General features: G+C 37.0%; 1 protein-coding gene across 1 annotated transcript in view; it reads left to right on the top strand.

Moving 5' to 3' along the window:
• Nucleotides 1-15,486, top strand: part of LOC107730379 (lysosomal-trafficking regulator-like) — a 97,745-nt gene that overhangs the window by 47,585 nt on the left and 34,674 nt on the right. Inside the window, exons 16-22 of the mRNA XM_016541202.1 lie at nucleotides 1,394-1,567; nucleotides 5,685-5,834; nucleotides 5,927-6,064; nucleotides 6,579-6,777; nucleotides 7,684-7,812; nucleotides 9,773-10,379; nucleotides 14,075-14,255. Coding sequence (XP_016396688.1) covers nucleotides 1,394-1,567; nucleotides 5,685-5,834; nucleotides 5,927-6,064; nucleotides 6,579-6,777; nucleotides 7,684-7,812; nucleotides 9,773-10,379; nucleotides 14,075-14,255 — 1,578 coding nt within the window. The remainder of the gene's footprint in view (nucleotides 1-1,393; nucleotides 1,568-5,684; nucleotides 5,835-5,926; nucleotides 6,065-6,578; nucleotides 6,778-7,683; nucleotides 7,813-9,772; nucleotides 10,380-14,074; nucleotides 14,256-15,486) is intronic.

Below are 15,486 nucleotides of genomic sequence, written 5' to 3'. Positions count from 1 at the left end.
AAAATCAGCTCTGTTTTCAGCAAGCCGTTTTAGTCCATTTTCCTTTAAATGCTAATGAGCTCTGCTGACCCCGCCCCTCTCTTCTGTGTGGTGACGAGCCGTTCTCATGAGACTGTTTACTTTAGCTGCAGAACTTGCTAACTAGCACGTTATTAGGAAAGGCGATTTGCAAAGATTCATAAAAGAACCTTGTACTCACTTCTTCTGTAGGTGAAGCTGGATCACGAATGATTCACGCAAAACATAGACTCGTTTAGGTAGATCGGGGGCGCATTCCCTTCAAAAACAATCATAATGCAAAACAATCACTGCATCTTCAGCGGCTCAGATGACGACTGCTTTGTTCATTATTACATCCAACAACAACACACCTCAATCACTTTGGAGCCATTCTTGTCTACATCTGCTCCGGCGGTGAAACAGTGGCGGACTGATGACAGCTCACTCAATGAGGGTCTAAGGTAAAACGCTAGTGTCAATCAACAATCATGGGAGGGGCCTGGGTCTGTGTGACGTCACACGGACAGGCATCTGAGAATGGCTTGATATGAGAAATGGGGAAATGATTTAACGAGATTAAAAAAATAAAGCACTGGGTGGATTTTTACAGTGTGTCACACTGCCAACACACATTTCAGTTCAAACAACATGTAAAAGTGCATGTCGCATCCGATGACCCCTTTAACATCATATGGAAAAAATACAGCAATTTTTACTGCATTTTTGTGAACTTTTGAATGCGGATTCACAAAAGCTCTGACTGTATCTGTTTGCTGTGCTTTTTAATCAAAGCCATAATGTTTGAAAGTAAATCTGAATATTAGGTTTTAAAGTCTCTAGTGAAGGTATCTTCAGTCTTTCCTTCATATTCCAGTACACATTTTTTTTTGCTGGTAATCTGATAATACACTGTTCATTCAGTGGGCAAAATTAGAAAAATGATTGGCATTTCTAAACCATGTATGTTGAAAAGCAGCTACAAGTTTACAAGGGTGAACCATGCTGAGTGAGACAAAAAAAAAAAAGGAATAATTGAGGAGCAGTGCTAATTAAAATAGCTTCAGATGCTCTACTTTGGGTATGATGCCAAATAGCTGACATTTATTAAATGATTAAATAATTTAGTGCAGATGGATCTAGTTTAGTTTAGGTATTTTGGCGCACATCATGTTTGTTTTGCAGGCAGTACTATTAATCAAGTGTTGTTTGCTGAGGTTTCCTGTGTTCTGTGTGTTATAACACTGTGATCCAGATTGTCAGCATGAAAACACATTCACAGCCCACTTCATTTTCACTATGTGATGTATTTCACACATACAGTGATTTTAGCAGCAGGAACACTGAATCACGTTGCGCTATCTCTTTCTGTCTGTCTGTCTGTTGGTTCTCGTAGGCGGTGGAGTTGAGCGACTGTGAGAAAACTCAAGCTCTGGCGCTGCAGCTGCTGCTGTCTCTGGTTAAGAACAACCAGCATCGCACTCATGAGATGGAGTGTTACCACGGCTATTCCATGATTCACCAGGTTCTCATCAAGCCTAAGTGCATTGTGGGATACCACATTCTGAAGGTGAGTTTTAGCCTATCAGATTTTAGTTTGTCAAAGATTCCTAAAAATTTTAAATGTAAAAATTTAGATGCATATTATATATCATGTTTGTTTTTTTTCCAACTAGGTGCATCTCAAAAAATTAGAATATCATGGAAAAGTTCTTTATTTTTTGTAATTTAATTCAAAAAAAGCAAATGTCCTTATATTCTAGATTCATTGCACACAAACTGAAATATTTCAAGAGTTTTTTTGTTTTAATTCTGATGGTTACGACTTACAGCTTAGGAAAATTAAAAATTCAGTATCTCAAAAAATTGATATATCATGGAAAAGTTCTTTACCTAGCACGTTATTAGGAAAGGCGATTTGCAAAGATTCATAAAAGAACCTTGTACTCACTTCTTCTGTAGGTGAAGCTGGATCACGAATGATTCACGCAAAACATAGACTCGTTTAGGTAGATCGGGGGCGCATTCCCTTCAAAAACAATCATAATGCAAAACAATCACTGCATCTTCAGCGGCTCAGATGACGACTGCTTTGTTCATTATTACATCCAACAACAACACACCTCAATCACTTTGGAGCCATTCTTGTCTACATCTGCTCCGGCGGTGAAACAGTGGCGGACTGATGACAGCTCACTCAATGAGGGTCTAAGGTAAAACGCTAGTGTCAATCAACAATCATGGGAGGGGCCTGGGTCTGTGTGACGTCACACGGACAGGCATCTGAGAATGGCTTGATATGAGAAATGGGGAAATGATTTAACGAGATTAAAAAAATAAAGCACTGGGTGGATTTTTACAGTGTGTCACACTGCCAACACACATTTCAGTTCAAACAACATGTAAAAGTGCATGTCGCATCCGATGACCCCTTTAACATCATATGGAAAAAATACAGCAATTTTTACTGCATTTTTGTGAACTTTTGAATGCGGATTCACAAAAGCTCTGACTGTATCTGTTTGCTGTGCTTTTTAATCAAAGCCATAATGTTTGAAAGTAAATCTGAATATTAGGTTTTAAAGTCTCTAGTGAAGGTATCTTCAGTCTTTCCTTCATATTCCAGTACACATTTTTTTTTGCTGGTAATCTGATAATACACTGTTCATTCAGTGGGCAAAATTAGAAAAATGATTGGCATTTCTAAACCATGTATGTTGAAAAGCAGCTACAAGTTTACAAGGGTGAACCATGCTGAGTGAGACAAAAAAAAAAAAGGAATAATTGAGGAGCAGTGCTAATTAAAATAGCTTCAGATGCTCTACTTTGGGTATGATGCCAAATAGCTGACATTTATTAAATGATTAAATAATTTAGTGCAGATGGATCTAGTTTAGTTTAGGTATTTTGGCGCACATCATGTTTGTTTTGCAGGCAGTACTATTAATCAAGTGTTGTTTGCTGAGGTTTCCTGTGTTCTGTGTGTTATAACACTGTGATCCAGATTGTCAGCATGAAAACACATTCACAGCCCACTTCATTTTCACTATGTGATGTATTTCACACATACAGTGATTTTAGCAGCAGGAACACTGAATCACGTTGCGCTATCTCTTTCTGTCTGTCTGTCTGTTGGTTCTCGTAGGCGGTGGAGTTGAGCGACTGTGAGAAAACTCAAGCTCTGGCGCTGCAGCTGCTGCTGTCTCTGGTTAAGAACAACCAGCATCGCACTCATGAGATGGAGTGTTACCACGGCTATTCCATGATTCACCAGGTTCTCATCAAGCCTAAGTGCATTGTGGGATACCACATTCTGAAGGTGAGTTTTAGCCTATCAGATTTTAGTTTGTCAAAGATTCCTAAAAATTTTAAATGTAAAAATTTAGATGCATATTATATATCATGTTTGTTTTTTTTCCAACTAGGTGCATCTCAAAAAATTAGAATATCATGGAAAAGTTCTTTATTTTTTGTAATTTAATTCAAAAAAAGCAAATGTCCTTATATTCTAGATTCATTGCACACAAACTGAAATATTTCAAGAGTTTTTTTGTTTTAATTCTGATGGTTACGACTTACAGCTTAGGAAAATTAAAAATTCAGTATCTCAAAAAATTGATATATCATGGAAAAGTTCTTTACTTTTTGTAATTTAATTAAAAAAAGCAAACTTTCTTATGTTCTAGATTCATTGCACACAAACTGGAATATTTCAAGCTTTTTTGTTTTAATTCTGATGGTTACGACTTACAGCTTAAAAATTCAATACCTCAAAAAATTTGAATATTTTCTGAAAGATCAATCAAAAAAAGATTTACAAAACAGAAATGTTCAAGATCTCCAAAGTAGGTTTAATTCTGCACTCAATACTTGGTTGGGGCTCGTTTTGCACGAATTACTGCTTCAATGCGGCGTGGCATGGAGACGATCAGCCTGTGGCACTGCTGAGGCGTTATTGATAGTGGCCTTCATCTCGTCTGTGTTGTTTGGTCGTATGTTACTTACCTTCCTCTTGACAATACCCCTAATAGATTCTCTATGGGGTTCAGGTCAGGCGAGTTGGCTGGCCAATCAAGCACAGTAATAATCATGGTCAGCAAACCAGTTAGAAGGAGTTTTGTCACTGTGGGCAGGTGCTAAGTCCTGCTGCAAAATGAAATCAGCATCTCCAAAAAGCTTGTCAGCAGAAGCAAGCATGAAGTACTCTAAACTCTCCTGGTAGACGGCTGTAACACAGTGGACCAACACCAGCAGACGTCACGGCACCCAAATCATCACTGACTGGAAACTTCACACTGGACTTCAAGCAGCTTGGATTCTGTGCCTCTCCACTTTTCCTCCAGACTCTGGGACCTTGATTTCCAAATGAAATGCAAAATTTACTTTCATCTGAAAAGAGGACTGTGGAGCACTGAGCAGCAGTCCAGTTCTTTTTCTCCTTAGCCCAGGTGAGACGCTTCTGACGTTGTTTCTGGTTCAGGAGTGGCTTAGTTCAAGGAATGTGACCGCTGTAGCCCTTTTCCTGAAGACGTTTGAGCGTGGTGACTCTTGATGCACTGCAGACCTTCAGTCTACTCCTTGTGAAGCTCTCCCAAGTTCTTGAATCGGCTTTTCCTGACAATCTTCCCAAGGCTGCGGTCATCCCTGTTGCTTGTGCACCTATTCCTACCACACTTTTTCCTTCCAGTCAACTTTCTATGAATATATTTCGATACAGCACTCTGTGAACAGCCAGCCCTTTCAGCAATGACCTTCTGTGGCTTACGCTCCTTGTGGAAAATAACTTTTCCATGATATTCTAATTTTTTTAGATGCACCTGTATATCACCAGTTCCAGTATTTTAGTATCATTGAAATACCATTATAGTTTTTGTAAACATTTTCAATTATATATTTTTTTATTTTATTTATTTATTTAGTTTTATTTGAAAGTTTTAGTGGTTTTGCTGTGTTTTTTGTTTGTTTTTGTCATTTAAAAAAAAAAAATGCCTATATAATTTCATACATTTTTATTTATTAATTTTAATGTTAAATCAGTTCTTAAATGTAAAATAAAAATGAGAAATGTTGCCGTGGCAACTAACTAAAACAGTATTATTTTTTAAATATTTTATTTTAGTTAACTTATATATTTTTTTATATTTTGTTTTTCACTTTAATTTTTCTAAAGTTTTAGTAATTTTGTTGTATGTTTGTCATTTTTATTCCTTAAATGTCTGTATAGTTTGTATTAATGTTTGCTTATTATTTTTAGTTTGTTTTAATTTTATTTTATTTTAGTATTACATTTTTAGTACTTCATTTTATTGTAGTACTGAAATAAAATGTGTTTTTTAATATTTAATTAACTTAATTACATTTATTTAATAATTATTTATTTTGGTTAACTTTTTTTTTTTAAATTTCAGCTGACATTGTTTTTTATGGATTTAGTTTTAGTTAACAGTAATAAACCTGTGTGCTTGTGCTGCTGTTGTACTAAACAGTGCACCCTGCTGGTTGTTACCGGTAATGGAGACTTACAGTGAGACTGCTTTGTCCCTCTCAGTATATTCTTGTTTTCTTAAATGCATCAGATTAATCAGTCTGAAAAATACTCACTCTGTTTTAGCCTTTTGAATACTACTGGAGTTTGATTTTAGGGTACAGCACGGCAAATATGTGTCTGTGTGCATATGGTGTAACAGATGCTGTTGGACGGCTGCTGCAGCGGGTCAATCCTGACGATCGGAGAAGACGGACAGTTTCATCTGGATGCTGAAACCACTGTGGTGCTGCAAGATCTCAGACTGCTGTCTGAAATACTGCTGGACTGGAAGATATGGGCCAAAGCGCAGGTACACGCTCTCATTTGAATGAGAACATATATTGTATAAGTTGGGTTATTTTTATAGAGAACTAACTGTGACAGCTGTATGTGTGTGTATAGTGTGGCGTGTGGGAGATGCTGCTGACTGCTTTAGAGATCCTCATCCGGGTGCATCACCCTCAGCAGATGTTCAACATTCGACAGCTCCTCAAGGCCCAGGTGGTTCATCGCTTCCTGCTCGCCTGCCAGGTGCTTCAGGTGAGACGTTCACTACATGCACAAACATGATGTCTGATGAGTTTAGATTGTAGTCTTTGAAATGTGGTCGTGAGTCTTGTTTTCTGTCAGCTGTCCATGAGAATCAACTGGTGATGCACCAAAATTTTGGCATCTGAAAATATTCAACCGGAAATTAATTTTCAGTTTTGGTCGAAACAGTTTTGGTGTTCCTACCATCCAGTTATTGCAATAAGCTTTGTTATTTTTAATATGAAACAAAGTCTCAGTTTTCAAATTCTGCTATTTTTTTTTAAATAAAGAAATTCGAACAATAAATGCGGTTTTGATGCTCTTTATTGTTGCGTGACATTACTGTAGCCGCACCAGCAAGCGGTACGTTAACCAATCTTCTCTTTACTACTAGTTACTGCATGAAATAAACATGAACGAACACTTGAAGGTATGCTGAAAGAAAAGAATGCAGGAACGACGACCAATCATAGTTCAGTGTGTGGGTCATTTTGTAACATCATCTTCATCATTACTTATACAGGAGCATCGAGACGAGTACCTGACCTCCATCCCGCAGGAGGTCTGCCTCTCGTTTGTCAAAATCATCCAGGAGGTTCTGGGGTCTCCTCCGGACCTGGACCTGCTGCGGCTGGTCTATAATTTCCTGTTGGCCGTTCACCCCCCCACCAACACTTACGTGTGCCACACGCCCACCAGCTTCTACTTCTCTCTGCACATCGGTGAGCAAACCTTCAGAAAACCGGTGTCTGATCGAGTCATTAAAGCAATAGTTTATGATCATTCTGTCATCATTTGCATTTTTCCAAACCTGTATGACTTCATTTCTTCTGTGGAATACAAAAAAAGATGTTTAGCAGAATGTTCACACTGCTTTTGCCTCCTTGATCCACAGAAGAAGAAAAATGACACTGGTTTTAAAACAGAAAAAATATTTTTTTAACCTTAATTTGTCTGTTTTTCTTAAATGGCTAATAAATAGCATATCTACTGTACATGGATTGCGAGTTACTAAAAATGAAAACCAAAAACTATTTTTTTTCCTTTTTAGTCATTAAAGCTGTTTAATCAGTTAATGTTTTCTTTTATTTATACATTTCTTTATTTAATAGTATAAAATTATAACAAAACACGCGCACACACACACAGACACACACATAATATCTGTATATAATTATATATTTATCTCAGTTTTATTTTATAGTTTTTGCTGTTATAGTTTTTAATAACCCTGATGTTTGTGTGATTCTTTTTTTTTTTTAATTATTATTATTTTTTATGTATTATATATATATTTTTTGCCCTAAATTTTGTTCATTATATATAAAGATTGTATCAAACTCATGACATTTCTGGCATTCTAATTTAAATCAGATATTGTTTCTAACCGTATTTATAAGCTTTTTTAGCAATGCTGATATTATTCTGATAGTCGAAAGAAAAAAATGTGAAGAACACGTTTATGTTAAGAGATTTCTGAAAACTAAGCAGGTTAAACTGATTTCATTTTATTGTTGCAGTAGTCTGGCATTGAGTTTACAGCTCATTCTTCTTTGTTAGTTATCGTACTGAGATGTAGATTTGACAGTAAACAAGAGCATTTTAGTTCATGTTTTTTTTCTCATCAGATGGTAAGCTGTACCAGGAGAAGGTTCAGTCCATGATGTACCTGCGGCACTCCAGCAGTGGAGGGAAATCAGCCTGCAGCTCTGTGCTTTCACTCTCTCCCTCCGTCTTCACAGAGACGCCCGCCGAAGGTAACGCATCACTGCCGCCCCGAGGTCAGTGCCACCTCCAGTCACATTAAAGCAGCAGACTTACAATCATTAACTCCCGGCCGTCCGCTGAGGATAATGCGGTTATTCATGAGAAGGTCAAAATAAAGATAAAAATCATGCTTACTCATTCTGTCGCACTTTATAAGCATTATTCACTGGAAATGTCCTTGTCTGACTGTTTGCCACTGCTGCGCCTTGTTAAGTTTTGAAACGCGTGACCTTTAATGAATACAAATCAATTACATCACAGATCTGCCTGTCAAGTCAAATATTACAGTATATAGCGGTCTTCACAATATACTTCATCTGAAAGCAGCTTTAGAGAAAATCATGATTATAATGTTTATATTATCTTAATATCTTTATGCCTTATAAGCCAGGCTTCCATCCAAGGATTTTTTTGGGTTTAGCCCATCAGTTTTTACCAATATAACTGATGGAAATGGCATTTATTGGTGCAGTTTCTCAAGTCTTTAACTTTAGTGCCTAAATTCTATGTTGATACTTAAAATGTTGCAAAAACTAGTTTGGGAACACTTATTGTCAAGAAAAGGGGCTTTAATGCAAATAAATGTGGTGTCACATGACAAAATTAACTTACATGCAGCGCAGTGTTGCTCCCGTCAATGCGCCGTTACTCTTTAAAGGGGTCATATGATGCGATTTCAAGCGGGGCATAGAGGAGAAACAATAATGTACAGTATGTGGAAAATAATGTGTTTTTTGAACCTTAAACCGCATAAACACATTTCATTACACCAAATACACCAAATAATGTTCTTTTTAGCAACATCATATGACCCCTTTAAAGATAAATAGCTTGTATTAATATTATTAAATTGTATGTAAAATTATTTTATTACTATTGGTAAGAATAAGATGTTGCCTCTCAAACATCATTCATCCTTAATTTTGTTTAACATTTTCTTAATATTTACTTAATATGATGTTCCTTTTATTTTATAAAATTGCAAGTTAAAATGTTTCATCATCATGTTCTGAAGATGAATTTGAATTGGCAGTTGTTTTTTTTACATTATAAAAATAATAAACCTGTTTCTAAGCACTCTTTCCTCTCAATCTATGGTCTAATAATAATATGTAATACTTAATAAAGTTGGATATAATATATATATAGCTTTATATATATATATATATATATATATATATATACAGCGGGTAAAATAAGTATTGAACACATCACCATTTTTCTCAGTAAATATATTTCTAAAGGTGCTGTAATCCATACATACAAAGAAAACAAAACAAACAAGTTCAGATGGTTCAGTCCCAACACCTACAGTACCAGGATGATGAAGATGAAATGAGGGTCCCAAACACAGCCAAGGAAACTCTCTATTGGTTTCAGAGAAAGAAAATAAAGCTGCTAGAATGGCCAGCCAATCACCTGACTTGAATCCAATAGAAAATAAGAACTAAAGATCAGAGTTCATAGAAGAGGCCCACAGAACCTTCAAGATTTGAAGAGTTTGTGTGGAAGAATGGGCCAAAATCACTCCTGAGCAATGCATGCGACTAGTTTTTCCATACAGGAGGCGTTTTTGTTTTGTTTTCTTTGTATGTGTGGATTACTTGGGTTGTTATCGACATCTGGTGAAAATTTCATATCAACAGCACCTTTAGAAATGTATTTACTGAGAAAAATGGTGACGTGTTCAATACTTATTTTACCTGCTGTATACTGTAGAGCTGTGTGATTAATATAGTTACATTTTGCATTTTGTTTCATAAAGAACTGGGCAATAATATATTTAATGTTTGGCAATGATATAAAAAACGTGCAGCAGAGAAAAAAAGAGATCACGCTTTGTGAAAAAAGAGCAATTGAAGAGGCAAATCTGAGCATGAAAAACTTATCATTGTCAAACTTGTCTTGAAAACGTAGTTTCTGACTAAATGTTGTTTGTTTGTCCCACAGTGCGCTACACTTCCTCCCTTGAGCATGGTGATGAAGATCTGTCACTGCGGCCCCCAAGCATTGGCCCGTCTCCGCACTCTTCTCCGGCCCTGACACCCCGTCTGACCCATGGGAGTGTGATGGGGACCACTGAGCCTGAGGGGACATCCCTGAGTACCCAGCATGCCCTGGGCAGCACGGAGACCCTGAAGCGGGCCGGAGACGAGCAGCTCCTCAGCAGCTGTGAGTCGGCAAAGACAATATGTGACTCTCAGAACGTGGGCGGTGATGAGGAGAGCAGCGTCACGGGAAACCGAACGCCCTCCATCAGCGTAGAGGAGGAGCATGACGGCCCAGCGGGCAGCCCGGTGGACTCTGAGGACCATTTCAATTGGACCAGCGAGGAAGCGCCACGCCGACCGGACAGCCTGAAGGGAATCCAGTCCTTCCAGAGGAGCCACAGTAACCTGGCCAGTCTGGGTTTGGCTTTTCCCGCACAGAACGGCTCTCTGACTATTGCTCGCTGGCCCACCGTGGCTGACCGTGCCGCTCCACCGGACGACTGGGAAAGTTACACCTACTCACCCGGGTATGACAGACACAGCAAGGCGGACTCCAGTAATGACAGGTACTCTGAAAATACCAGATGATTTTATATTGTTGGAAATCCTAGCATTTCCATGCAAAGAGAGAAAAATTGCATCCAACATTGTAAACACGATAAAACTAAAGTACAGCCGAGTGAAACGGATTATCGAGAAAGAAAAATGTAGGACAGGGCCTCGGTTCTGTGCATCGTTTGTTGATTGGATGTTGAGATGTGGGCGTGGCATTCAAACGTGTATGCAGATGAGTGTGAACCTGCAGAGGCGGAGTTTAAACGCAGTAAATAATTTGAGAAGTCTGATTTTTCACTGGAAGATCCAGCTATGACATTTTGATTAACAGAAAATGTCTCATAATGTAATTAGTAATTATGGTCAAGCCACATGAGAAAAGTCGTCATTAACCAAAATATATATACTGTATTTTATATATTCATATTGTCGTGATAATAGGCCTACTTCAGGCCAAATTATTTCACTTTAGTGTAAGGCTGTGCAAATAATACACAGAGCCGTAGTTCACTGACAAGCTACGCAGTATCGTGTTCATTATCGGCTAGGGATGCACGATATTGGATTTTTGCCGATATCCTCATATATCCCCATATAACTCATTTTGGACGATAGCCGATACCGATATATTTCTTTTTGTTTGGAAACAACACCAAGTCTCTCCTGTGCAGAAATTATAAACAAATTATTTTTAATCTTGGTTAGTTTTTAACAAGAACTTAATTAAATAAACAATAATAAAGTTATTTTATAATGACAGTACATTGAAGATTTGAAAATAACTATAAATAAACTATATTCAGTCACTGCATTTTTTTTTTCTGAAAGATGCAGTGGTAACCTTAACATTTTATTTTAAGATTTAACATTTGTAAATGGTCTAAAGCAAAAGAGCTGTTTTATTCTGAAAATCTTTTAGAGCTCATAATTTGTTTTAAAAATATTACACATTAATGAATAAATCAGTATATATACAATTATTTAATTTAAGTGTCATGTTTGTGATTTTTAATTTTTTGATGTTGTTGTTGTTCATGTAAGCTATAGCTTCTGACCTTTAAATCAAAACACTCATGATTTTATGGAATCAATTACTGCTTTATTTAATCATAAACAGTCTAATAATTATTTGTGTATTTTGCTTTCATCTTATTAGAAGTAGGACTACAGCGCCCCTTATGGAATTAAAACTCCTTACAGAACGGGCATTAGGACCCGGGGGAGGCTGCCGCTGCTCCCGCTGCACATGCTATTACTGTTTACCATATCACACACCGAACGCGTCATTCTGTACATGCATTCTCAGTTTAAATGCAGCGATCCAAAACAGTGAATCTAATCATCATTCAGGCAAAACTTTGCTTCAAGAATGAGCCACACTGTTGACGTGATGTAATCGCTAGCACACCCTGAGCACATGTGAGTTAATGTATTCCTCTTATCGGCAAGACATACCGGCTTAATTTTTCATATCGTGCTGATACCGATATTTACATTAAAAGCCATTATCGGCCGATTCCGATATTGGTCCGATAATATCGTGCATCCCTATTATCAGCGATGTATCGCCTGCAATAATGAACGCGATATTGCGGCTCTGTGTGTTAAATGCCGCTACATCTGAAAGCACGTGATGGAGATTTACTACTAATCACAGAACCGTCTTTACTGACGAGATGCGCATGATAATCGCATTTGATTATTTGCACAGCCCTACATTAGTGTTATTTTAGCATCATTGATATGCTATTGTAGTTTTTGTCTGAATCTAATATTTTTGAATTAGATTTTATTTTTCTCTTTTCTGTTTTCATTTTAGCCTTAATTGAAGTTTTAGAAAATTTGCTGTGTTTTTGTCTTTTTTTTTTTTTAAATGACTATATAGTATTATTGTTATTAATATAGTATAGATTTTAATTTATCTGTTATATTAAGGCTGCGTGTCCACCAAAGCGTTTTTAGCCAGCTGAAAACCCCAGGCTGTGAGCGCTTGAGAGCGCACCGTTTTTTTGGGTTTTTTTTTCAGTTGAGACGCTGTGGTTGCTAAGATAAGGAATATCCGCTGAAGTAATATGGCAGACGCATCGTGAATTAAATGTTTCTCCAAGCATTATTTTTCATAACAATAATATGATAGTCCGGCAATTTAATCTGGTAAAGGCATAAATACTCGGTGACAAGCAATATTAACTTCAGTTGTAGTACAAGCAGGGCGTGACAGTTGGTCGTTATTAGTCCCGCCCCTCCTTCACTGCGATTGGTTAGCTGAATAAAAAGTGACAGTGATGAGCGCTGTGTTTTACCCAAAGTTGAACATTCATCAATTCACGGCGCCAAGAAAAAAACACCCGAGTGCTGAGCATCTTTTTCACGCTGAGCCCTCGGGCATTTTTTTCTTGGCGCCGAGAGTTGATGAATCAAAAAGACGCTCAGCGTTCAGCACACACCTGGCGTTTTAAGCAACGCGGCGCTCCCATTAAAAACAATTGAAAAAATATGCTAGCCTCGGGGAAAAAACCCTTTGGTGGACACACAGCCTAATATTATCAATATTAATATAGTATTTTAATAATTAAAATTATTATAAATAGTATTACTATTATTAATTTATTTATTTTCATTCATTCATTTTAGTTTATTTAAAGAAAATGAGAAATGTTGCCTTGGCAACTAGCTGAAATAAAATACTTTTTAACATTTTTTTTTTATTTCAGTTAATGTTATTTAAGTTAATTTGTTTTATTTCAAGTAACGAAAAGTTGTTTTGTTGTTGTTTGTAGTTTCTGTTAACGATAATAACCCTGTTATGCTTTAATGAAAAACTGCAGTGGCTGACATTTCTGCAAAGTTAATTTTTTTTAAGCCTTGTAAATGGTTTGTAATGCTTTCTAAGTTAGTGTAACAAGTATCTGTAACAAGTTGGCATTTACAGTGAAATCATGCAAAATATTTTATGCAAGTATACTTTTTTGTACGGAACTGTCTTCAGTAAGAAAAAACATTTTGACAATAGGACACCTTTAGAAATGGTAGAGTCCCTAGGTAGTGTGCTTACTACTGAACTAGGGAGCAAATTGAAACACCTCAGAAGCGTTTAGCCTTTTTCAAATGCGTTGTATAATGTGTTTAGTTGTTCTAGATGTGCGTAATATATCTTTTAAATTCTGTGCGATGAATAACACTCTTTAATTATGCAAATTTCTGCCACTGAGTTTTGGAGATGAATGACTTGTAATATTAGCCTTCATTTATAAGTTACATCATCTCTTTAATGTGCTCTTTCAGTCAACAGTTACTGGGTAATTGCCTCCTGTCTTCGTCATTGCCTTTCCTGCACTAAAGATATATCCCATCTACTGTATAATCACTTAAACTCATTAAATGTTAACGACTTTAAACTCCGAGCTCCTATCCACAAACCATATTTCGGCATTACAGATGTGTCTGAGCTGTCATTGGTGCTCTTGTTGGGAAACACTTTGCTTTTATATCCAAGTCTATCAAATATTGATTTCCCTTTTGTTTGTACTGATATCACAGTATGAGTAATTTCTGTTATGGGAACATTGTAGTTATTTTTGTGACAGATTCGTGTGTATTTTGCATGCTGAAAGTTTTGGTTAACAGGCTCTGAGTCACAGCTGAAGATCTGATGTTTCTCATCTTCACAGTGATGATTCATGTGTGTGTTTTCTGAATCATTCAGATCCAGTGCTGAAGACTGTCTGGTTCTGATCTGCTGCGGTCTGTACGATCTGCTGAGAGGAGTTCTGCTGCTGCTGCCGGACCTCCTGCTGGAGGAGGTGATGGACAAACTCGTCCAGCCGGAGGCTCTTCTCGTTCTGGTCAACCACTCTTCTCCTCTCATACAGCAGGGCGTCATGAAGGTCTGCTCACATTTAGTTGTCTTTGGGTATTTGACAAATGAACATGGCTGCTTTTTTTTGCCGTCACTAGTTCATTTTTAAAGGTCTTGCAGTGAGACAAAATTTTTTTTAAAAATACAAATATTCCACAAAGTCTCTGTTTATATGAGCTCATGAAGACTGCATGCAAAATACTTATAATACAATTGAAAATACAGTGTGTTTTTAGATCACACCACTAGTGTTGCTTTCGTCAACGAAAATTATGACTAAATATCGAGAGAAAGGGACCGATGGCCGGCCAGCCGGGGTTCGTCTTTATTTAAATTTATGTGTGTGTACTTCTAACATGTTTGGTTGGTAAAATAAATGTTGTAAATTCAAATCAGAGCGTCTTCCGTGTCTGGAATGGATGTATTCTTGAGTCTATAAGGTAACAATAATATAATAAGATAACCTTGTTTGAAATGGGTTTGGCTAAAAGAAAATTTTGGTTTCGTCTATACTACTAGGTACTTATACTATATTGACTGGGTTAAATAGAATTGTATTTCTAAAATGAGACTAAAATACAATTTTCATTGACTAAAACTAGACTAAATGTCATCAGTTTTCGTCGACTAAAACTAGACGAAAATAGTCATGGATAATTCTGACTAAAATAAGACTAAAATGCTCAGACTTTTAGTTGACTAAAACTTGACTAGACTAAAAAGAGTATGAACGTGACTAAAACTAATAAAAACTAAAATGACAGCTTCACACAAAGACTAGACTAAAACTAAAATTAAAACAGGCCGCCAAAAACAACACTACACACCACAGTACATTTCAGGGTATTAAACTGTTTGGCACGTCGTTGCCAACAATTAGACTCTCATGTGCTGCATCCATACAAATATATCTTATTTTATGCTTATTAATGTGGAGCATCTCTTTCTCTAATATGGACTGAAGGACTGAATCATTGGGAATGAATCAGTGAACATGGGATTAATCCATATAAACAGTACAAATGTATTTAAAGGGGACATCAGATGCCCATTTTCCACAAGTTGGTATGATCCTTTAGGGTCTTCATGAAAAGTCTATAACATACTTTGGTTAAAATTCTCAATGGTAGTGTAAAACAACACCTTTTTACCCTGTCAAAAACAGCTCTGTTCACAGCGACCCGTTTCAGTGCATGTCTCTTTAAATGCTAATGAGCTCTGCTGCCCCTGCCCCTCTCTTCCGTGGGGTGACGAGCCGT

The sequence above is a fragment of the Sinocyclocheilus rhinocerous genome, unplaced genomic scaffold, assembly GCF_001515625.1.
Source record: "Sinocyclocheilus rhinocerous isolate Xijiao unplaced genomic scaffold, SAMN03320098_v1.1 scaffold2653, whole genome shotgun sequence".
Taxonomy (NCBI): Eukaryota; Metazoa; Chordata; class Actinopteri; order Cypriniformes; family Cyprinidae; genus Sinocyclocheilus; species Sinocyclocheilus rhinocerous.
The sequence above is the reverse complement of the archived record's forward strand: the minus strand, read 5'-3'. Positions and strand labels throughout refer to the sequence as shown.